At 36.9% G+C, this 26,624-nt stretch overlaps 1 protein-coding gene across 1 annotated transcript in view; it reads right to left on the reverse strand.

The window, feature by feature from the left end:
- tbc1d9 (TBC1 domain family, member 9 (with GRAM domain)) overlaps positions 1 to 13,041 on the reverse strand; it is a 35,796-nt gene extending 22,755 nt beyond the window's left edge. The window contains exons 1-3 of the mRNA XM_079847359.1: positions 12,416 to 13,041; positions 3,051 to 3,161; positions 241 to 359 (exon numbers count right to left, since the gene is read on the reverse strand). Of these exons, the coding sequence (XP_079703485.1) occupies positions 241 to 359; positions 3,051 to 3,161; positions 12,416 to 12,536 (351 nt within the window). The 5' untranslated portion in view covers positions 12,537 to 13,041. The remainder of the gene's footprint in view (positions 1 to 240; positions 360 to 3,050; positions 3,162 to 12,415) is intronic.
- Positions 13,042 to 26,624: the final 13,583 nt, after the last annotated feature.

Below are 26,624 nucleotides of genomic sequence, written 5' to 3' on the forward strand. Positions count from 1 at the left end.
CATTTACATATTCATCTAAACGTCGCTCTCAGCAGCGAGGGTGATGTTGGGATGTTCGTTAACAGTATATCACTGTGCAAATGTATTTCCAACTTCTTTTTACCCCTAAGCGAAGAACGAAAAATAACTTTGCATTCAAGCATGAAAATCTATTCTAGCAGAACCCAAAAACAAAAGCAAGACCTTTACAGGTACATATAAACCAGGGTGCTGGAATACAGTTTCAAATGTTTGTCGCACCTGTATTTTGCCCTTGACGAACGTGGTGATGTCATTCTCGTTCTCGAAGATGGAGAGCGTCTGCAGCAGATTCTGCTCCAGCCATTCCCAGTTCTCCGTGATCTCCTTACGAGAGCTCCCTGCGAGAAACAAAAACATTTTGGCACCTCTTAGTTGTCAAATAATACTAATCCACCCGTTTAGGATATTGAATCTCATTTGAAGTCTTTATCCTCAGTTTCTTCATTCGCATCCAGTGCTGAACAGATGGGTCCGGATTCATCATTTAATTAGCTCTGAATTAGCACAGCTCTCCTCAGGCAATGAATCAAACACATTACTGGCAAGCGAAATGATTCATAAAGATTGCTCTGTGACTAGTGCCCTGCAAATAGGTAAAGATGGAAATACACAATGACTTTAAAAACACACTACCCCATGATGTTTGACATTTAACCAGAACTCAGAAAACAAATACAGCTGTAGAACATAAACATCAATAAATGTAATATAAGATTTTATCATTTTACATTAATATAATATTTATTAATATGATATATATTATATATATTAAATGTTATATTAAATATTTAAATTATTAAGTTTAAATAATAATCTTTAGGCAAATCTATGGCATTTTCACTTTATTTCTATTAGATAAATAATCCTTGGATGCATTTACAGTACATTGGTATTTTGAGACTTTTGGTAAAATAAACAATTAAAAAAATTAAATATTATATACAAAGAGAGAGATAGATGGGTAGATAGATGGGTATATATATAATATGGGTATATATTTATATAGGCTACTATATATATATATATATATATATATATATCAGTATATATATATATATATATATATATATATATATATATATATATATATATATATATATATATATATATATAGAAATAATTTTATCATCTTACATTTATCTTACATTTATAATATAATTAAATGTATTAATATTACATATAATATATATTGTAAATAACAGAATACATGTATTATTATTATTAATATTTAATATATATATATACATATATTACATTTATATATTTTATATTAATATTAATATTAATGTATATATATACATTTATATACCCATCTATCTCTCTCTTTGTATATAATATTTAATTTATTTAATTGTTTATTTTACCAAAAGTCTCAAAATACCAATGTACTGTAAATGCAGCCTAGGATTATTTCTAGAATATGCATCTAATAGAAATAAAGTGAAAATGCCAAGTCATGCTAAAGCCTTTCACAGAACACATGCACCATCTCAGAGCAGGCAAACGGCTTAAATCTCGCCTTAAATTAAGACATTTACCAAATGGCTTGCAGCAACCAGAGTAACAGCTCGTGAAATATGAACCAGCATTCGCAGTTGCCCCTAAACCAGATTAGCTCAGAAACAGAGCACTCTCCGCTCCTCTGGGAAGCCAGCGCTTTCTTTCGGCTTCAGACATTATGCTCTCGGATAGGGTCGGATAATATGATGGTGAATACTGTGTGACGGTGATACAAATGTTCTTGAAATATCTTGTATTCCACTCCATGTTGTCCCTTCTCTTAAGAACATGCTCTCCGATGTCTGACCATTTTCATATTGATGCTGTAGGATCATTTTGGATAGTTTTATTATCCCTCCACAAATTAAATACTAATAAACTTCAGGCATTCTTTTATATATTTCTTTGTTTTTCATTTTCTTACTGAATATTGACTGAATTTCTTTTTTAAAGAAATATTTACTTTAAGGCTACATGATTGTGTTAATGTACCATTTATTTAAAATTATTAATTTAAATACGTTTATTTTTATTTATGTTTAAAAATACTGAGATACATAAAATAGTGAAATCTGGGTATTTTGACAAAACTCTCTATTTCTTCAAGTGTAAATTACATAAATCGCTCCTACACAAATATATCTACTATGGCAAGAATTGTATAGCAGAATCTGTACTGGTTTAATTTAATAATTTAATGCTTATTTGACTTTTTCAACCAATATTTACTTGAATGAAAAAATGACAATGTTTTAATACAGAATTTATTAAGAATTAATATTGTTTTAAATAACTTTATTTGTATTTACATTTATAAGTAATTAAAGAATATATTACCTAAAATTTAAATTAGGTTAAATAAAATAAAATAGAGAAATTAAGTTTAAAAAAAACCCAGCAAAATAGTTAGCTAAAAATGAAAGTGTTGCAATTGCAATAGTTGTGCAATAAATAAACTTTTATAGTGAAACTGGTATTGAGAAATTCTGAAAAATCTGCTTGCTGAAACGTTGGTATTGTGACAGAACTAATTCCATGTCTCTTGATATGTAAATAACAAAGTAGACCTGCAAAAAAAAAAATAGATCTACGAATCTATACTGGTTGACACATTTGTACCATTGCATGCCGCCCAGGCCTAACGATTGGTTCCTGACATGGCGCTTTAGTTTCAGTGTGTATCGCTGCTGCCTAACATAACCAGAGGCGCTCTCAACATAAGTGCTCTTAATTGCACATTAACCGCGCTCGCTGTCCTGCATCAGCAGACTCTTTGCATCCCTGCACAAATTCCAATTCCTAACAAACCGTGGCTTTGCTGAAGCATTGATTCCTGCATTGAAGATTTGAACCTAAACTGAACTTTAAAAAGCCGAGGGAGTAAGCGAACGTCATGAGCAGCGTTTGAAAGAAAAGTGAAAAGTGGATTGATTTCCACTAGGGCATGAGGTAATGCTCCGGCAGCAAGAGGCCATCAGGGAGCAGGAGGGATGTGAGGGAATATTCCAGAATGGGAAGCAGTGCGTTACCGTGGGCGATGGTCCAGTAAACCAGGGAATCGGGGGTCTGGTAGAGGATCCTGTACGGGGCCACACGGGCACTGGAGTCCAACACCACGTCAAGGGTGCCAACCAGCAGACCTGAGGGAAAACAGACAACACACGCTCAGGATGACGATGATGCTAGGATATCAGTAGCCTAAAACAGGAGAAATCAACAATACCTGCAAAATGAGTTCATTTAGACAAATGTGAGTGGAGGCGGGGCTAATTAGTTTCAATCAAGCTATTTTAAGGCATAAAAAAAAAATCAATATGACATTTTGGTGATCAAAGATGAGTTAAGGAATACAATTATTAACTACAGGGGGACTTTAAATATATTTTAGTTTAATTTATGCATTAGTTTTAGCTCATTTTACATATAGTTTTAATTTAAGTTAAGGGATCAACTGAAGACTCAAAGGAACATTTCCTGAATTATTTGTAAAATATTAAGTTTCCTAAAGACCATGTTAAAGTCTGCGTGAACCGGAAGTTGCAAACGACTTTTCTCCAGTGTTGTGACGTATTTCCCAGTGAAAAGGAATATTGAACAGAGGGCAGGGTTTTACTCTAGCGCTCCTCCTCTCCATCTCTGCTCATAGCAGACTAACGGTTTGAGGGGAGTGGTTAAGCGTTTCCCAACCCAAGCCGTCAAACCTACATCATCAGAGAAGGAATGCCATTCCAGACCGGAAGTAACTTTTCAGACTTTGATTAAAGATTACGACGGCAAACAATTTTTTTCTGTGTATTAACTTGCATGGATTAATTTTTCACCACAAGACTAGTAATATGCTCTAACAAAAGTAAATAGGGTCAATTTTGATTTCAGTTGGACTTGCTCACAAGCATGAGAGTGTTAAGAAAGAGGTGTTATTGTATTTAGAACACTGTAACTGCTTTAGGAACAAAAATGGTACTATGGTGGGCAAATTTGACTTATTTCCATGAATTAGTTCCATCTGTATATTTCAAAGAAGCGATTCATTTTAGCATTTCACAGTAAAGATCTTCAATCTGCTTGGTTATGGTGGCTGTTTGGTCAAACTCATGGTTCCTTTGACTGAATATACAAGTGTCACATGATTGTAATATGCTGATGTGAACAGTTGTGCTGCTTCATATTTATGTGGAAACTGTGATGCATTTTTTTCAGTATTCTTTAATGAACAGAAAGTTCAAAAGAACAGCATTTCAATCATGACTGCTGCTGCACGAATAGTCATACATAAATCCAGTAGCAGATCTAGGCAGGTGGAGCTGAGGAGGTGGAGGGTCTCAGAGGAACTCTGATAGTGTGCAGCACGACTAGCTTACAGCAAACACTGAACCAGACTGTTTAAATCTCATTGGCTGCAGGATCAGCAGGAGCCAATCAGCTTGTGCCTTTCTTTAACAATGTGATTGTTTGCAGATAAAGGACAGATCAGATGGTGCCATCTAGAGTTTCATGACTGAATTAGATATTTTTTTAAATAGAAATCTTTTGTAACATTACAAATGTCTTTACTGTCACAAAAAAAAAAAAAAAAAAAAAACACAATCCAAGGCACTCGAGTAATTTGATTTTAGAACAATATAAAAAGCATTTATTCTTTCATGGCTTAGGTATTTTAAAAACAGGTGACGAGCACAGGTGACTAAATCTGTCACTTTTGATCAATTTAATGCATCCTTAATGAATAAAAGTATTAATTTCTTTTAGAAAAAAAAGACTGACCCCAACTTTGAAAGAAAGCCGGCTGCCTGTAAGGCCCCTAGCGAGCCTGCAACCACTGTTAACTGCTTTGACGACTCCACCTGAGGAGCATTAGCATTGCCGCAGGGCGAGACGGTGCTAATTTCAGTGTCAGAGTATCAGACACCACACATAGAAACTCCTGCAAAACCTGCAGATCAGAGCAGGAGCTTCTGCCTCAGGCATCACGCTCTCTTTATCTCCAGCTCGCATTCTCGCTCTTCGCTCAGAAGGTGGAAATACAAAACCTACAGCATTTCACAATCCAACGTGGATTGGACAGGGTCAAAAATGGGATTTTAGAGGTGGGCAAGAAGGCAGGATTTTCATGAATAACAGGTTAAAAAATGTGAAGGTGTAAAGAGAAAACCATACTTAAAGGTACTCTAAGCGATGTCACGCGTTTTTTAGGCCAAAACATTTTTTGTCACATCCAGCAAACATCTCCTCACTATCCGCTAGCTGCCTGTCCCCTGAACACACTGTAAGAAAACACGGTATCTGTAGACAGCCCAGGCTCCACAAACGGCAACAAAAACAAACTGGCCCAGCCTGGACCACGAAACATAACAAAGAGTGTTCCAGCCAATAACGGACAAGAATGATTTGGGGGTGGGGGTGGGGGTGGGGGGGTTAGTGCGCGTGCACATGAAGGGGGGTGTGGGGAGTGGAGGAGAGAGAAGCATGAAGAGGGAAGTTAGCTAGAGGAGAGATGTCCAAGACAACGACAATGACTAACGTTAAAATTGTATATTCTCTCGAATTTTGATATGACCGACACACGACCAAAGAGACGACGTTCCGATGAACAAATAACAAACAATAGGGAAAAGGAGAAGGAATGCAAAGTCCCGAATTTACATTGGAAAAGAGTTCAAAGGGTGGCGAGAAGTCCGCCGGCAGAAGGGTTTCCAATCCGACATTCAGGTGGCTCTGTTTTTGCTGGACAGGGGGGTAAATCCAGTTTGTTTTTTCTAAATCCACGGAAGGGAGGGGGAGGGGACGGGATGAAGAGGAGGGAGGGTCTAGCTAGCCTCCGTTTTTGTTTGACAATACTTCGAACGTCAACAAGAAGTGACGTCACCCAGCATCGCTTTGAGCACCTTTAAGTAAAAGCAGAGATACCTTACAGCGACCTTGATTTATTGCAAAAAAAGTCCTCAGAAAACACTAGTTTATTAAAGGAGAACTCCGGTCAATTTTAACATTGAGCTCATTTTTTTGTCAATTTGGAGTGCTGTCAATACAGAGAACAACGACAAAAATCGGTGTTGCCTACACCATGTTATCCTCTTTTTAAAATTTGCACCCTGTTGAGTGAACACGAATGAGTCTGACTGCAGTAGATGTGAAAAAAAAAATTGATAAAAATGATGTTATTTAAGCCAGCGCAAATACCTGTATTTACATCCTGTTTTCGGTTGAAGTCCAAAGTAGTCGATTGTCGAGTTCACGCGCGTGATCATAGGTAACTAAACCTATGCGCGTGAACTCGACAATCGACTACTTTGGACTTCAACCGAAAACAGGAAATTAATACAGGTATGAGCGCTGGCTGAAATAACATCCTTTTTATCCATTTCTTTCACATCTACTGCAGTCAGATTCACTCGTGTTCACTCTGAAGGAATCACTCACATGACCTGTGCACTTGTAATGACACATCAAGGATGTTAAGAGGCTAAAAGCAGGTTTAAATATTGCCCCATTGAAGTCAACAGGGTGCAAATTTTAAAAAGAGGATAACTCGGTGTAGGCAACACCGATTTTTGTCGTTGTTCTCTGTATTGACAGCACTCCAAATTGACAAAAAATGAGCTCAATGTTAAAATTGACCGGAGCTCTCCTTTAATAAACAATTAATATATCTCCTTGTTATTTTTTCCCCGACACATTCATAATCATTAGGTGACTTTTGCCAGTGCTTTGAGGCAAGCTTTATGTGTGCGCTTGAGCGCGAGGTATATTCCGCCCCCCAGTGGCCTATATGAGTCTTTGAGTCTGTCAAAAAAAGTCAACAAACTAAAAAAAATAAAATCAAAGTTTTTTTTATAATTTGTTTATTTCATAAAATTGGTATCGAAAAGGTATTGTTCAGGAACCGGTATCGAAGTCAAAGTATCGGTATCAATATCGAACATTTTTGAACAATACCCAGCCCTAACAGTAACTAAATACAAATTACTCAAATACTGGGAATAACATAGACTGATGAACCATGGACAATAAAACCAGGAATGTGGATTAAGAGATAACATAAATATAGTCTTTTTTGACGTAAAGTCTCTGTGAGACTGTGATTTTTCCCAAATTTGAATGCGTGAACAGGGATCCACCAAAACAAACCTAGCTTCCCGTTTTTGTTCGAGCTCATGTGTGCAATAACACCCCCCTCCTCCAGAACACATGACTTTCTGTTCCTGCTTTCATATGCTCGGATGAGCCACGGTTTCCTTGGTTGCGAAACAAGAGAGCAGAGATTTGAGAATACTGTAAGGATCACATGATCTATTCAGTTGCAGAGATATATTCGGTTGTTTATCAGCCTTCGTGCACACAGGCAACATTCAACACATTGTTTAATGAACATTCTTCAGTTCAAGTATTTCAGGTTTCCCTGACAGGCAGAATCAAACAACAGCCTTCATATGTCAAGCGTCACAGTATATTGATATAATAACATTTAAGAAGCTAATTAATTTACAAATGCATTCAACATTCAACGTTAATGATTCAATTTCTTCTAGAAGCATGAAATATTCTACTCTTGGATCATGAATATTAATTAAGCTGCATGATTGGACAGTCCCAGAACTCCTGCCATAATTAATATTCACGCACTATGGCTTAAATTCATACCGTTACACAGTAGCAACGTCATTTAACGTTTTATATTAAGGTGCAATCCCATAGATTTCATGCAAAATCACTTTTAACTCCATAATGAATATGGGCAACAGGATATGAGGTCATACTCTAGGGTTTTTGTATTTAAATGACAAATAAAAAAAACAGGTAATAATAAACACTATTGTACACTGCCCATTTTGACAAATGTAGTAGGGCTTCACTACACAGCTTTTTACGGTTATCATGTACCCCTGTTCACATGTACATAAATCCTGGGAACACAATTCAATCAGTCCAGCGTTTCTGATGTCTTGTTAGGACGTTTGGATGAGGAGTTGTGGGAGGAACATTTCATTGTTGTCTTTTCTCTTTCTAAATATAGGATGTTCTGCTCTCAATTGAATTCATTCCTGCTGAGAGACAAACAGCCTTTTCAGCGCAGGGACAAAATCCATATCCAGCATCAACCTGATACATGCAACTGTACTGGACTGCATAAAAAAAACAAAGAAGCTGTTGCCTTTACCCGTATTTAACTACAGGAAAGTAGTTTGGCCTCCTACTGATGCCTGAAGCCTTTGCATAATGGCCTGGACTAAAAGGCAACTGTGCTGGATGCCCCTATTATGCTATTTTAAAGGTTCCTAATTTTTTATATAAAGAGTCTCCTACAACTACAACAGATTTACACGCATAAAAAATGGCAAAAGAAATTCTCATAATAAACATTGCAGCATCACCTCTTTTATCATAGTGTCTGAAACGGTTCGATAAAGGAGTCAGTCTAAGCCTCCTCTGCTCTGATTGGTCAGATGACCCAGTCTGTTGTGATTGGTCTACTCTGCTCTGATTGGTCAGATGACCCAGTCTGTTGTGATTGGTCTACTGTGCTCTGATTGGTCAGATGACCCAGTCTGTTGTGATTGGTCTACTGTGCTCTGATTGGCCAGGGCTGCGTTCAGCCCCAACAAAACGTTGCACAACGTTTTTTAAACAGAAACGGTGATGCGTTGAACACACTGTTCTGATGACGCAAGAGTTGCAACTATGGCAGCTGAGAAGGCCATTCTTTGTGTTCTTTGTGAAGAATTTTCGGAGCCTGATGAAGTCGGTATAAATATGTTTTTAATACTACAAAATATGCCCGATGTTACAGTTACTGCACTTGCCGCCCAGAACAAAAGAGAACATCCCAAATTCCTAATCGAGTGAAGGGATTGCTGAAACTGAAATGGAAGCACACATCTTACCTAATTCAGACTAAAACACATCTATTTAGCCTCACATACTGACTTTATTTGTAGTTCATACTGTTTTAATACCTTGTATTTTCTTTCTCATTTTTAGAAAAAGCACTTAATTACCATTGTTTATTTCTATATCAAATGTCATACACTTGCAATGAAGCTAAAAATATAAACAACTACATCATTATGTTGATATCCTATATTTTTACAATAAAACTTACGACAAACATGTCTTCTAATATCCTCAGTTGTTGCGTATACCGAGCTGCATCGAACACATTTGTAAATTACTTTAATTGAACCCATTGTGCGAGTTCACTTTAATACCGCGTGCTTTATATACATGTTGCTGCTGATTGGACTGCAGTTCTGACACACCCACCAAACAAGAGAAAACGTATCTCAAACCCCGTTGCACACCGGTGCACGCCGTTTCCAGGAAACATGACGTTCAACCCGGAAACCGTAGCAAAACGTTGCGCACCGTTTTGAACTTGAACGTGCCCCAGATGACCCAGTCTGTTGTGATTGGTCTACTGTGCTCTGATTGGTCAGATGACCCAGTCTGTTGTGATTGGTCTACTGTGCTCTGATTGGTCAGATGACCCAGTCTGTTGTGATTGGTCTACTGTGCTCTGATTGGTCAGATGACCCAGTCTGTTGTGATTGGTCTACTGTGCTCTGATTGGTCAGATGACCCAGTCTGTTGTGATTGGTCAGATGACCCAGTCTGTTGTGATTGGTCTACTGTGCTCTGATTGGTCAGATGACCCAGTCTGTTGTGATTGGTCTACTGTGCTCTGATTGGTCAGATGACCCAGTCTGTTGTGATTGGTCTACTGTGCTCTGATTGGTCAGATGACCCAGTCTGTTGTGATTGGTCTACTCTGCTCTGATTGGTCAGATGACCCAGTCTGTTGTGATTGGTCTACTGTGCTCTGATTGGTCAGAAGGCCCAGCCTGTTGTGATTGGTCTACACTGCTCTGATTGGTCAGATGACCCAGTCTGTTGTGATTGGTCTACTGTGCTCTGATTGGTCAGATGACCCAGTCTGTTGTGATTGGTCTACTGTGCTCTGATTGGTCAGATGACCTAGTCTGTTGTGATTGGTCTACTGTGCTCTGATTGGTCAGAAGGCCCAGCCTGTTGTGATTGGTCTACACTGCTCTGATTGGTCAGATGACCCAGTCTGTTGTGATTGGTCTACTCTGCTCTGATTGGTCAGATGACCCAGTCTGTTGTGATTGGTCTACTGTGCTCTGATTGGTCAGATGACCCAGTCTGTTGTGATTAGTCTACTCTGCTCTGATTGGTCAGATGACCCAGTCTGTTGTGATTGGTCTACTGTGCTCTGATTGGTCAGATGACCCAGTCTGTTGTGATTAGTCTACTCTGCTCTGATTGGTCAGATGACCCAGTCTGTTGTGATTAGTCTACTCTGCTCTGATTGGTCAGATGACCCAGTCTGTTGTGATTGGTCTACTCTGCTCTGATTGGTCAGATGACCCAGTCTGTTGTGATTGGTCTACTCTGCTCTGATTGGTCAGATGACCCAGTCTGTTGTGATTGGTCTACTCTGCTCTGATTGGTCAGATGACCCAGTCTGTTGTGATTGGTCTACTCTGCTCTGATTGGTCAGATGTATTATATTGGTCAAATACAATCTTTAAAGGTCAAAAAGGTTGAGAATCACTGCTTTAGAGGAGACACATGTGGGAGAATTTCTACTGAGATTTAGATAAGACCGAAGCAAACGTCTCCATGTGTTCTACATGTAATCTTACTGCTGTCAAGGAGAAAGAAGCGAGTTCTCAGTTTTCATTTTTTGCTCTTAAATAGAAGACGTAGAAGAACCGATGCTCTAAATTAAAATAATCAAAGCAATAACACAATTCTTTTTTAAATTATCTAAATAACTACATAATTATAGTCTTTGTTCATTTGTAAAACAAAAAGTCATGTTTAAATACAATTCAGAAGATATTTCGGTTTGATGTATGCAAACATACGGAACACATACATGTGCTTGTTTTTCCTAATGCTTTTTTTTTTGGCCAATTGCCGGCTACCCAAGACTCTCCGGGTCAGTCTTCTGGGCCGTGCCAGGCTCACTGACTCTCACTGGCAACTGGCACACAGCTCGCAGATTTATGTAACAATGACATCATCTTTCCTCGCTAGAGTACACTTTGTGTCTGTCTTTTCTCACTGACAGACACAAAGAGGTAGGCGCACAAATCCCAGCAAAATTTTGGCTTACAATATTTGATCTCTGCTATCATCCACACAAATTTTTATCCGTAAACACCTTGTTTTTCAAGAACTCCCCTCAAGGCTCCAGCATGATATCTGTCGATCAGAGAAAAAGAGGCTGACAGAGCGCGCCACACATACCTGTCCACCTATAAACACTGGCCAGGTCAGCAGGTGAGATCAATAAAACACATTTCACAACCCCAAACCAGATCAGCTTTCTGTCCAGGGACAGTGATAATGAACTGAACCATACGGAGCCTGTTTGGCCACTAATATCTTACTAGAAGGACTTTTAGTGGCTCATTAGATGGATCTCTATACCGCCATACAAATTAATAAACCAATATTTGGTCATTCTGATATTATCAAAGCAATTAAGTTTGTGGAAAAGTACTAAAATCTACTGAAATTGAATTCTAAATGAAGCATATTTTTTCACTCAGCCAAACTGATATCTAGATATAAGTCTCAGCCATTGAAAAAACGGGTCAACCACTGGTTATTACAGCCACATTAAGAAGCATCCAACAAAAACAATACTAAGATGCATTTATATGGTGCTTGAATCCATCTATACATCTCTGCATGGCCTGTTTACAGGGATATAATATGATTATGAGGCTTTTTAGATCCAAATGGGTCTATATTGGCCAGTATGCACAACCACACATCAATAGCACACACTAAATAGCCTATATGGAAAACTTGATTCTGATTGCTCAGCCAAGAGCCAAGTATCAGCAGTCTGAATAATGTTGTCAAGAGGAACACTGTAACTGGCTGGAAACATACTTTCTTGTCCTGAATGAATATTCAAATCAATCAATATTTCATGTTAATTCAAAATCTAATTTAAACATTTTCAAAGCATTAGGAGTTTGAAAAATTAAAGATACTAGATAACAAGGATAAGCAAGTTTTCCACAAACTCGTCCATGTCATTACAGCAAAAAGTAGACATACTAATAAATATGAAACATTAATATTTTTAAATTATGCTGATGATATAATTGGTAATAAAAAATAAATGCACTACATTGGGAAAATGCCATATACATTTAACAAATAATTAAATATATTATAATCACATCTGACCACACAGGTAAACGCGCACGCGCCTCACCATTCACGCGGCGCGACCAAAACCAGCACGCGTCCACGTGACTGTACAGGCATGAATGAAACACACCTGTGCATAAGCTGTCATCATAAATAACACCGAGCATACAAGCAGTTGATTCAGTAATCATGGCTTTACCCGCGAGTCCTCCTCCGCCGTCTCCATGGCCCTTTCTCTTCTGCAGGATGAAATAGGGGTTCGCTCTCTCTGTCATCCATAACGCGCTGGCCAACAGCACCTCATCAGGGTTCACCCACATCTTCAGCTCGACTTCCTCACGAGGACATTAACAAATCTTATATACGTGGTCCAGTATAGAGTCGCTGCCCAAAAGCTTATCCAAGCGTCAAATCGCGCACCCGATACAGCCAAGCGACGCGCTTCGAAGATCCGACGGCGGTGTATAGCAAAATACTAAGCTGTCAGTTGGGAACAAAACTTAGTGTGTCGAGCAGATCGATAAATATTAAAATATGTGCATTTAAAAATGTATATAATCCTCCTGGAGCTCCACAAGACGCACGCGCGCGCGCACCTCACACAAATAATAACACCATGAACACCTTTTCCTAAAGGACGACAACGACTTTAACGCCTAGCAGAGTCCTTGAAAAGCAGAACTAGTGTGTTCCGCTGATTCATAGTGAGAGACAAAGGTATTTTCAGCGTTTACACGAGCTAATGAAGCACGCAAAATAAACAATGCCTAATATAACATCTCAGTCGTGTTTTATTGATGCTCAACTCACTAGCGCCACTGCAGCACGGACGGCGGCGCGCGCTCAGCCTGCGTCATGGGCAGGCCATTGTGACGTAGTGATTGTGGGCGGAAAGTACGTTTGCTCATGAAAATAAAAAAAGATTGACAGTTTATCTTGACTAAAACAAAATAAAAATATAATTTAAGGATTCTTATGAGCTCAAAATGGGTCCAAATAAGGTATCGCTATCAATACTGTAAGAAAAATAAATAAATAATAGCCAAATGAATACATGAAAAAAAAAAATCATAAATAGGATTTCATACATAGAATATAGAACTCATTATTAAACTTTATTTATTTTGCATGTATTCATTTGGCTATTATTTATTTATTTTATTACATTAGGCCTATGTTATACACTTAATTTCATCTTTGGTTTGTTCAGTTAATAAAACCATCAATAAACATATAATGTAATGTACACAGTATAAACACAGTGTTCGGTTGATCATTAATCATTGATCGTGTGTGTGTGTGTGTGTGTGTGTGTGTATATATATATATATATATATATATATATTAGGTATATGCATATTACGTACACACATTTATATACGCACACATTTTGTAGATTATATATTTATTAGTCCTGTCAAATTAATTAATTGTGATTAATTGTATAAATTATTTATATACTATATATATATACTGTATATATATATATATATATATATATATATATATATATATATATATATGTGTGTGTGTGTTGTCAGATGGAGTAATCACATCTAACATAAAGTATATATGTAAAGTAAAATGCTAGGCCTATATAACAAACACATTTAGAATAGGCATATATATATATATATATATATATATATATATATATATGCCTATTCTAAATGTGTTTGTTATATAGGCCTAGCATTTTCTTGGTTCAATTAATAAACCCATCATAAAAAAAATATGAATGTGTCTCTGCTTATTGTCTGAGTCTGGGCCAGGGTTCCCTCAGTCAGCTCCTGTGCTTGATTATCAAAATATTGTCAAAAACATAATGATGTCATGAATTTTCAATTGATATTTTACAACAAAAGGACACACGTTCTATTTTTGCAATTGACATTTAACCGGTTGGGTGAAATGAAAACCCTCATTCTACACAAATAGGTCAAGTAAATAAAACATAAGCTGATGTTTGCATGAGGTGTTTCCCCGTCAGGTGGGTTTACATGTAGCCTACGTGATACGATCTGAAGTGTATTTTTCCATGTGGCTAACCGCTGTGTCATTTAGGTTTAACACCCCTGCTCGACATGACAGGTGGTACAGGTTGAAGTTCAAAAGAACGAAGCAAAACAACCGCATAAGCAACCACAACGACAGGAAAACAGAGGTGCAAAGCAGCATCATGCATCTATTACTGAGCTCCTGCTGCTGTGGTGGTTCATCAGCCGCTGGCGGGTGAGAGAGATCAAGCTCTTTCCTAACTAAACCACAGCAAGAAAACAAACAACAAGTGTTGGCGGCGCTGACGAGGCTGAGAAGGAAAGTGGTGTGAACTTGGAATAAGTAATCATGTACAGTCAGCAAAATAAACCTTCACGGGGCATTGTGCTATCTTGCTTACATTATCTTATTAGCTTAAAGCTAAGAAAACAAAGTTTTGAATTAATCATGTGACAGCAGAATACTGAGGTTGGCCAATCAGAATGAAGTATTCCAGAGAGCTCATGTGTAATAAATTCAAATCAGAAGTTGCTATAGTCTTTTCTTCCCTATTGTGACGTATATCCGAGTGAAACGGCTTCTCGAACAAGAACAAATGCAGGGCGGGGCTTGATTTTGTCTGTGGGGAATTGATTGGATGGTTGTGGTTTGCTATTGGTGGATTTCATGTGAGTGACAGGTTGCCCCGCCCTCACGCCAGGTAACACATCGACATGATGCTGTGAGAGGAAGGGGAAGTTATTTTACATGGATTTAAAGAAATAATAATGATGTTGTAAGGCCGGCACAATTGGCCCAACGACAGTTTCCAATAGTGCGGGTGAAGCCGCGCATTCAGACTTTTCAGTGTGAAAAAGTCATTTATTCCAATTAAACTTTTATCTGAGGATATACAGATCTCATAATAACAAACTCGCCAGTCTTGCTCACTAATACCTTTAGATGCCACACCATGCTTGCTTATTTCTAAAAGCATGCTATTTAGTCCCCGTAAAACACTTAATTAAGGTAAGACTATATCTGACCAGAGGTCTTACCAAGCTGACCAACTTAACTTCCTCTAATGGTAACTTTATATAATCATGCCATGGTTTCCCATGTACAATTAGATATTACAATAATCAGAGGTTGAGGCTCTCACTATATAGATTAGTCAACACTTTGTTGCTCTAAACGGAAATTCCATTTTTAGCCTCTACAGTCTAAGAAAACATGATGACTAATGCACATAAAACATCAGTCGGTGTGTTCCTCTGCTCCACCTAATTTGAATTTTAGTCTGTTACTAACCTGAGTGTAGAATTGTGGTGTTATGGACTTAATCTAGAGTTAATCATTTCAGAGTCAATCAGAATAAACTCAACTGTAACAATTTATTATTGTCAGGTTTATGTATCACGCCAATTCAAAATGACCAATACAAAACATCAAATGCTCAGAAATAAAGAGTAAAAGATGCATATAGACCTGACTTTAGAAAAATACATAATGCCGAGTGTCTGAAAGATCTGATCTGGCTATCGCCTTGAGGCTTTTGCAGCATTTCTTTAAATACCAAGACCATGACAAAACATCCTCCATGGAGACATGAGCTAACAGTGGGAATTTGCATTGATCAAGGTCCCAGATCTGGGTAGTTTACACCTTACTGAGGACAGAAGGTAATTTAGATGAAAGACCCTGTCCCTGGGAGAGGTCACACACTGTGTGACCTCTCCCAGGGACAGGGTCTTTCATCTAAATTACCTTCTGTCCTCAGTAAGGTGTAAACTACCCAGTAGCAAAGTATCTCTAAACTCCTAAAACCTTTATTACCTTCTGGTTTACTTCTGTGGCGACGAGACCATTGTACCGAGACATTTTCAATGATACCAAACATGTTTAGTGTCGTATGGTAATTGTTCACATGAACCATTTTGGGTGAATTTCAGGTGATCTCAAAATGTGGAGAGAAGAGAGGAAAGAAATGCAGATGAGAAAATACTGAGGTGTGATTGCGTCTCGGGTGGGGATGCTAATTTTTGCAAGAGAGTGTTCAGATGTTAATTTCCAGAAGGAGTGTTTTGTTTTCTCAGAGAGTGTCCCTCTCTTGGTCCAGACAGCTCGGCACTAGTTTACAATGTGCACGGATAAATCATTTATAATAAATTACAGCAACATTCCATAAAAAAACAAGAATTGTGAATCCATTTTGATTTCAAGCAGGATGTAAAAGTGAAATGGCGTGAAGTGTTCTCACGTCAACTTGGACTTTTTTTGAGGGGAGGGATAATTCCAATAAATAATTAAAATAATTCTTACAAAATTCCCTTCAAAAGTAAAGTCTGTGGTAGTCAGTTTGAGATTCTGTCAGCTCTGAATGACTAATTTGTGTTTCATTTCCTAGTCATCCATTTTCTTACTTCATAAACATAACGTGGGACTTTTCAATGTTACAGAACTAACTTCTTTTTCAGAAACATAAAATACTCCTGAATGGAAGGTTGTGAGCATTACATCAGAATGTGTCAAATAAACTCAAGTCATCATGACAGTATTAAAGGAGAACTCCGGTCAATTTTAACATTGAGCTCATTTTTTTGTACATTTGGAGTGCTGTCAATACAGAGAACAACGACAAAAATCGGTGTTGCCTACACCGAGTTATTCTATTTTTAAAATTTGCACCCTGTTGACTTCAATGGGGCAAGTACTAAACCTGCTTTTAGCCTCTTAACATCCTTGATGTGTCATTACAAGTGCACAGCCAATGTGAGTGATTCCTTCAGAGTGAACACGAGTGAGTCTGACTGCAGTAGATGTGAAAGAAATGTATAAAAATGATGTTATTTAAGCCAGCGCAAATACCTGTGTTTACATCCTGTTTTCGGTTGAAGTCCAAAGTAGTCGATTGCAGAGTTCACACGCATAGGTTTAATACCTATGATCACGCGCGTGAACTCGGCAATCGACTACTTTGGACTTCAACCGAAAAACAGGATGTAAACAAAGGTATTTGCGCTGGCTTAAATAACATCATTTTTATTCATATCTTTCACATCTACTGCAGTCAGACTCATTCGTGTTCACTCAGAAGGAATCACTCACATTTTCTGTGCACTTGTAATGACACATCAAGGATGTTAAGAGGCTAAAAGCAGGTTTAGTACTTGCCCCATTGAAGTCAACAGGGTGCAAATTTTAAAAATAGAATAACTCGGTGTAGGCAACACCGATTTTTGTCGTTGTTCTCTGTATTGACAGCACTCCAAATGTACAAAAAAATGAGCTCAATGTTAAAATTGACCGGAGTTCTCCTTTAAGAAAGGCTTGATTTGAACGTTACAAACCTAAATTAAATTAGTTTATTTCCCAGCAGGAATATTAATTCTGTATACTGTGGTCAATCTGTTCCATTATATATTTTGTACAGTATGTATATTTTCAAGGTAAAGCATGCATGTGAAAAGCTTTGATTGTTCCATTAAATATTTTGCATGCATATTTTCAAGGTAAAGCATGGTGTGAAAAGCTTTGATTGAACATGTACACGTTAGGGGTTGTTTTGAGGGATTTCTTTATTACTAATGACTTTCCCCTAATCTCTTTTCACCACACACAGAAACATTACTAAGAATGAAACTGTGAATCTGTATTTGTTCTAATTTTGCTTGTATGACTCATCTATAAGAATATATGACTCATATATGAACCTCAATCTGAATGTAGAACAGTTATCTGATACAATGAAAGCGTATCTGTTATGGCCTAATACTGCACCTATTAAACAACACAACAACTCTGTTGTTTATGTTTCAGTTGTGGAGAACCCATTAGATGCAGAAGTGATGTCACACGCCTCATGACAGCAGACACTTCACATTACAGTCAGTCACACTGTAATGACAAAAGTACTGATGTTACAGACAGGAGATCGACAGGGGAAATGTCCTACTGTAAAACACCGGGAAAATCACTAATGTGTTAATCGTAAACCTTTTACAGGCAAGGGATCCCTTAACTGGAGAATGGAGTGATGTAAAATATATTTCAGCCTGAGTTTTAGTCATTTTAGTACTTCAAGGCAAGGCAACAAGATAGATAGATAGATAGATAGATAGATAGATAGATAGATAGATAGATAGATAGATAGATAGATAGATAGACAGACAGACAGACAGACAGACAGACAGACAGACAGACAGACAGACAGACAGACAGACAGACAGATAGACAGACAGACAGACAGACAGACAGACAGACAGACAGATAGATAGATAGATAGATAGATAGATAGATAGATAGATAGATAGATAGATAGATAGATAGATAGACCCAAGCTTTGTCAATTTAGCCGTGCTTCACATTGTATTTTGGTTTAGTTTGTTTCACACACACACACACACACACACACACACACACACACACATAGTTTAAAGGGATAGCCTAGTTCCCCAAAAATAAAAATCCTGTCATCATTTACTCACCCTCAGGTTGTTCCAAACCTGTATGGATTGTTTTTTTCCCCTGCTGAACAAAAAAGATATTTTGAATAATGTTGGTAACCAGACAGTTAATGACAGCCTTTGACTCCAATGTAGGAATGGAAATCAATGGCTAGCGTCATTGTCTGGTTAGGTAGACCGTTGCTATATGGCCTACAATGCATAAAACAAAAACATGCGAAGATGTAAATACATAATATACAGAGGTTAACGATGATAAAATACTGTATGAATAACAAAGTAGGATAAGTCAGTTGTCTGGTGCAGCTAAGTAGGCTAATGATAGAAAACTAAGACATACAACTGAAGATATTTGAAAGTTCAGTGCTTATGTGAGAGACAAAAGTGGCCTCCACAAGAGGGCAGTGTGTCTTTAGGCAATAATCAAAGTAATATTCTGAACAGCAGCCAAAACAGAGGCATCTGCAAAGAACATAACCTCCTCATTTTAAGGAATCGGTTCTTCCTAACGGCTCTCCCTCTTATATGCAGCGTTGGAGAGTCCGATTCATTCTAGGGAATCGATTCGTTCTAAATGGTTCGCTCTCTCTGCAACGTTGGAAGGTCCGATCAATATAAGGTAAAATAATACAAAAATAGTTCACAGTTTCAAGTCCTTATATAATTTTTCTCACTTGGTTATATAAATTTATACTATACAATTTACTATAGCCTACATTAACCTTGAGTATTCCAGAGAGTATTTAGGCTACCTGTTCTGAGACCGTCACCCTAATTGTGATTGTTCATTCATTCAAAACCCCGCCTTGTTTTTGTGCCAGCAAAATACAGCCGTTTCAATTATAAATTATTGGATAGTTATACTTTTTATTATATCTATTCAATATTATTGTTATAGTTTTACATTTTATAAAGGATATTGCCCCTTAAGTTTTCAGTGTAGTTTTGTAGCTTGCATGCTAGCCTAACTAGCTTTTTGAATGATTATCATGTAGCTTTGCAAGCTACAGTTTTAAAGTAGCTTCTCTAACACACTTTATGTATAGATTCATTAGATTTTAGGTGACATATGTTATTAAAAGACATGAAAGAGGAAATATTTCACTTATTTTCATTGCAGTACAATGGGTCATGAAAGGACAACAGCCACATATTTGGCGACTGCACCAGCCAGCAGATATTATGTTGCTGTTGGACAGGTGACCTTGTCAGGGTAACAGAATCGCTTTGAATCGGTAATATCAGCATGCCTGATGGGAGTTACAGAGGAAGAGACAGAACATCATCAAAATGACACCATAAGCATTCCTGTTAATAATGAAGTGGATTGCAGCCAAACAGCTCAGCGACCTGCATTGAATAATGCAATGCTGATTAACCTGATAACAGAGAATCAGCAGGGGCACGTTGAGACGAGTTATTGACATCCCAACCCAAAACACTGAAAAGTTCAAGATCAGAAATTGGCAGGACATCTGGTTTTCTAGCTAACTTTTAATTAAACAAGAGAAATCTGGTTTGCACAGTGCAGGGAACATCCAAAACCAGCGCATAACCATCCACTTGAAGTGAGAGCGTAAGCAGGGTGGCTGTAGGTCTAAAATAAGGAACAGGTTGGAAATCGAGGCCACGCTTTTGGGTTACAACGGCCTGTGCAAAGCAGAGATCCTCATGACATAACAAAAGGATAAACCTATAAAGCAGAGGTTGTGTTTGAAGAGCGGAAAAGACTATTTTAAAAGGATCAGCCTAAGGACATCAAGATATCAGGCATGAGTTTAAGTTTGATACTGATGTTTGAGATTAGGAAACGTTCTGGTATCCACCCCATGTCTAAAAACACTCATCCTATTCCACAGAATAGGGTGAGGCACATCCTGGACTACATTACATTTGATGTCTCAAAGATCACAGCAAGATAGAGCACTAACTAGATTTCCTGAAGAAAATGTGCATCCATAAACTTTTTGCACAATGGTGTTCAGAATGACTTTTTGCACTTTTAATACCCTGGAGCAAAGCATGCAATTCCAGGTTAATGTTTGGACAAGTACTGCAGGACAGATATTTATTCTGGTTGAAACTCTACACATCTTGACAGCAGAAGTGGTCTAAATATTAAAAATATATCTTCTGTGGAAGTCTCAGGTCCAAAGAAATTCGGTTCTGACCATTACAGTTCCTCCTGAACCAAAACAGCAAGCTTTTGCTGTGTTCATGCCATGTCATAACCGTAATTTAGAGATGGCAACACGTGACGTTCTCAGACTCGGATTATGCGTTTCTATGTCAACGCTATCAACACCTAAATGAATCTGCAGCAGTCAGGTGGTACAACTAGAGCTCTGTAAGTTGTTTACGTTCATTATTATTGTAATGTTATGTGCTTTGAGACATGAGGTAGCCTATTTTAATGCCGTCTCAGACTGTTGTGCGCGTTCATGATGTGTTTTGATGTCGTGGCTTTGGAGATGCTCTGATGAGAGGATGGGATATCATGCTTTCAAAGCTAGCTTGCTATTGCCTCCTCCCCCTAGTGTCATGTTTAAAATTTGACAAAATCTTCATTTAAAAAATAAATCTTTTCCTAGACATAGCCTATCGTTGGAAAGGTCCGAGACTCAAGGTTTGATATTTGGCCACTGTTTTGTGATAGAAGAGATATTGTGACAGATATGTATTCATTTGTGACAGGAGAACTAAGATTGTGGATTCTGGGTGTCACCCGGTGGCTATTTTTTGGTAGAAATCTCCCAAATCTCTTTGGCCCAAATCTCACAGGAATCTCATTTCAAGCTTCAAGTTTGGAACACAAATTGGTTAGACATATGGCTTTGATCTTCTAGCAAGTTTAGAGTCCAAATTATTTTGTAAAATATATATTTTGTATAAAACATAATGTTTAGTACAGAACCTTTGCTTTACAGAACTTTAAAGTACTGTAACTTTATACTTAGTATTTTTTTGTATTTTTTTTTTTAAAGTGCTTTCACTTCAGCAATAATGTTGAGTGTCTTCTTTAAACAGAGACCAACCTTGGGTCTGTATTACAAAGCATTCATGATTTACAACTACTGTATTTAAGTTTGGATTCATACCCGGGTATGAATTTATTATTAATATTAAATATTTAATATTTATTATTCTCACCTTTCATCCGTCGATATGATGGAAACATCTTCAAGCGGCGGTTGCTCTGTTGACACAGCTTTGTCATTGTGTGTACTCGTTCCCACAGCAGATGTCAGCCGGCTGACACAAATGAAGACCCATACAGTCCAGACTGTCATCTTTATGTTAACTGTTGCTTGGAAACAACGCTGTTTTCTGCGCGGATGAACAGCATTAGAGGAAGACAAATGGCAGTTATGCAACCGTTTAGTCATTAAATGTGAGACGTGTCATTTCTGTGTCACTGTCGACGCCAGACAAAACGGCAAGATTAACTAGATTTACACACTTCACCTTTAAATAATGAAGCAGGCTGTTATACCAGGCTTATCATGTGTTATCGTAAAGCAAATTAAATGTCAGGGAATAATTGCTTGTTGGACCCTTCTTCTAACCGTTCTTGGATGCTTCATAACTTCATGCTTTATAATATAAAAAAAATATTATACAATTATCATACAGGCAATTAAGGAATATTTCTAAGACAATGACCCGTAGCGCAAAATCTAATTATTATAAAGAATGTCTCTCTAATAATTTAAAGAATCCTAAACAATTCTGTAACAGTTTAAAAGCCATAATAAACACTTACCATTAATCAATTAAGAGATGGCAATATAATAATCTCTGACTCTTTATCTGTTGCCCAAGTGTTCTGTCAGCATTTTTCTTTTGTCTGCTCTGACCCAATAATGAATGTTTCTTATACTGAAAGTTCATTTTCCTTTATGAAAATAACACCTACTAATGTCTTAAATGCTATCAAACAACTAAGCTCGAGCAGCGGGACAGGACTTGATGCGATTGAATCCAGATATCTGATGGTCTTCGTTTAGCAGTCACACTGGGGGCCTTCCCGGTCATAAATGACCGGACACCTAAAAATGAAACTTCCTCCATCCCAGTAAAAACCAATGCAATTTATTTTTGTTCTATAATATTTATTCTTTTTAATTTAGAATTTTGAGACAATTTTATTGAACTTATTAATATTTATGCAATATTTATAGTCCATTTTTTGCCACTGAAAATAATGATTTTTTTTTTTTTTTTTTTGATTTAAAAAAAAAAATTTCTATGCAGTATTTTCGGGTAAAATAGAGACTAGGCTTTCAGAAAAAAAATAAAATAAAAAAAAATTCATCAATTTATTAATCATAAAATTAAATAAAACATGATATTGCATGGGTTTACCACTAGATGCCTGTATAGCTCTAAATGGAGATGTTTGTGAATTCTAGTTGTTTTTGGACCAAATTACTTACTTTTAAGATGTGGATTGAATGTATTTTTTTAGAAATTCTCAAATAATACTTTTTGCCAAGGTTTATAACATTTTATTAATTATTATTTTAATAATTTTAATAATTATTATATTAATTATATATACATATATTAATTATAATTATTAATTATGTTATGTTTTTCACTCTTGATGTTTTAGAGCTTCACCCCTTCATTGCTGAGCATTTTTTTTCTGCATCGTGGCTGATTTGTAGAGAATTTTTGTGTTTTTGTCAATTTCCCATTCATTTCCTATGGGGGTAATTTTGACCGAAGACCAAAATCATAACTAATTTTTTTACGACCACTTAGCATGCTCGGATCATGAACTCAATTTTTTTGTGTGTTCACATACCTAATGCCAGAAAAGTCACCAAGTTTCGTAACATTCTGATGAAGCTGTGATTTTTAAAAATTCAAAACAGATTTTTGTAATCTGAATTTATTGGTGTGTATGTGTATAAACGTGTGTTTGTATGTGTGTGTGTGTGGGTGGGTGTGAATTTTTTGCACTCTTGATGTTGTAGAGTGTCACCCCTTTACTGCGGTGTACTTTTTTTTAGAATCCTGTCCGATTTGTAGATTGTACAGACAAAAATTCAGAGAATTTTTGTGTTTTTGTAAATTTCCCATTCATTTCCTATGGGTCGGTCATTTTTGACCGAAGACCACGAGTGTGACTCTTTTTGTTTACGACCACTTAGCATGCTCGGATCATGACCTCAATTTTTTTTTGTATTCACATACCTAATGCCAGAAAAGTCACCAAGTTTCATAACCTTCCGATGAAGCTGTGATTTTTAAAATTTCAAAACAGAAAATTATTCGGTCAGAAATGACCGAGGACCATCAGAGGGTTAAATTAGCTTCTCATATTCTTATGTTTCCACTAGCTGACCTGTTTAATATGTCCTTGTTTACTTCTGAGTTACCAGCTATCTGGAAATATTCACGCATTACTCCACTCTACAAAGGCGGTGACAGCCTTGATCCTAATTCAATAATCTGCTCTATTGCGAAAGTATTTGAGAAAATAATATTTAATCAGTTATCAAAGTATCTCGAGACCAATAAGATCCTTTCACCATTTCAATCCGGTTTTAGACCTAATCATTCGACAACTACTGCTCTTTTAAAACTTACTAATGATGTGTTTTCAGCATCTGATACTGGTAATCTTACAGGGGCTATTTTTATTGATCTCAAAAAAGCTTTTGATTTGGTGGATCACTATCTACTTTTAGATAAGCTGTATGCAATTGGTTTATCTCCAAATGCATTATTATGGTTTAGTTCGTATCTACATAATATAAAAAAAATATGTTCTTAAAGGGAGTAGATCTGATTTAATTGTTCAACAAAGAGGTGTACCCCAAGGTTTGATGCTGGGTCCACTTCTTTTCTCTATTTTTATTAATGATCTGCCTTTAATCTGTTCTAAATCCAACTGCTCTTCAATTGGATTTTAATACCTTACAGAAATGGCTGTTATCTAATAAACTATTGCTCAATAAAACTAAATCTTACACTATGGTCTTTGGTACAAGACAAACTCTTAAAACAAAATCTAATCATCTAATTATAACGTGCAATGACGGTACTTCTCTGCATGAGGTTGATATAGTTGGGTTTATGGCTTGATTCTGAAATTACATTCGAACCTCACATTGACCACCTTCTTCACAAAATTAATTTTGTAACTTGTGTTTTATTTCGATCCAGAAACTGTTTTACACTTAGTGTCCGAAAAAACAACAACTTGCCACACAACTGAAATTGCCACTTTTTGACTATGCTGATGTTGTTTATCAAAATGCATCTAAAACTAGCCTTCTACCCCTTAATACAGCATACAATAATCTCTGTAGATTTTCTCTTGGATGTATTGTAATTACAACTTCTCATCTTGACCTTTGTAGTCCCTTAAAAACACTTCTGGCTTTTACAGTATTCAAACTTATTCTACAATTGTTTTCTATAGAATAGATCAAATATTTCAACAGTAGTGGCTCAAAAACTTCCATTGAAATGTACTGACCCTCAAAATCAAGGACATGCAATGATGTATTATAACGTAATAATAGTGTAATATCACAATCATAATTTTGTTGCACTGGGGGGATAAAAAGCACGTAATTTTACTGCAAAAACATTCATGGCAAACCAAGAAAGAAATCCGGTGCAATTGTGTTGATCAATTAGGGAAGGTTATCAACCAAATGCTAACTGTACCTGGATAGCACTGAATCATTTTACAAGAAGAATTATATACATATGAGCTTGATAAATCAGTCTTTACACCAAAGCTTTCAGGTCTGATTTATTTATTAATAAACAGCAGTCAACTCTGTCTACAACAACACAGACATGTAGATTAGTTCCTATAAAGGGTTCATATAAGGAATATCATTTTCCTTGATCATCCTGATGAAAACATTTTGAACAAGATTTCAGCACCAGCTGTTTCAGTAATGTGTCCAAATGCAGGCTTTCGTGTGTGAAGAGGCCATTTACATAGTCTTAAAGGCACAGGACACAAATATTGTAAATGAATTCCCTAAGGAGGAAAAATAAATAACAACAAAATACATGATATGACTGCTTTAATGGACTCCGAGACAGATATCAACCACAGATATCATTGAAAGAAAACACACTATCATGGGTGGGTAATCATCGAATCTTATAAAATTCCTCTAAACAACAGTTTTATTCATGCCAGACTAAAGTTACAATAAAATAAATCTGCAGATCTCAGGGAAATCTCATGTGCTTTTTGGCCGACAGATGCACGTAACACTGCACAAGCCTATACGTTAAATATTACTAAATATATATGAATATCAGGATCACAGACCCCAGTGCTTTTCTCCACAGCTCTACGACTGATCCCAGTTCAGTCCGTCTGCGCACATTTACATCCATCATGATGATCATTCATAACAATAGTGCAGGACAGATGTGAATACACGCCATATCCACCTATCCTAACATAAGAAACATATATGCTGAAGCTTTGGTTTAGTGTGCTGAACATTCATCAGCCCATCTGACTGCAGTAGTGCATTCTGGGTACGAGGGCGTTTAACTGGGGGAGGACATTTGAGACAAAGTCTCTCTCATTGAGAAAAATATTTAAACACCAGAACAAAACGGCTACATATACCTAATGAAGTTAATAATAATTAATTTACACATCATTAATGCAATTGCGTTAATAATTCAAATACAAATAATATAAATAAAAGAACAGAAAGAAATATTTTAAAGTTGGCTGATACACAGACACACTGTAAACAGCCAGTCTGTATTCAACATTAACAGGCTACATGATCACAATATTGAAATACTGTATATAAAGGGAAAACTATTTAGTGAAACAATAATAATTATAATAATAAAACATAAATATTTAGACGGGGTGTTTCGACAACACTGTAAAACATTTCTTACCTCCCCAACTCAAAATTTTCTAGTGACTGGTCACATCTAAAATTTTCAATTGGCCCA

Source organism: Squalius cephalus (genome assembly GCF_949319135.1).
Source record: "Squalius cephalus genome assembly, chromosome: 2".
In the NCBI taxonomy this organism is placed as follows: domain Eukaryota; kingdom Metazoa; phylum Chordata; class Actinopteri; order Cypriniformes; family Leuciscidae; genus Squalius; species Squalius cephalus.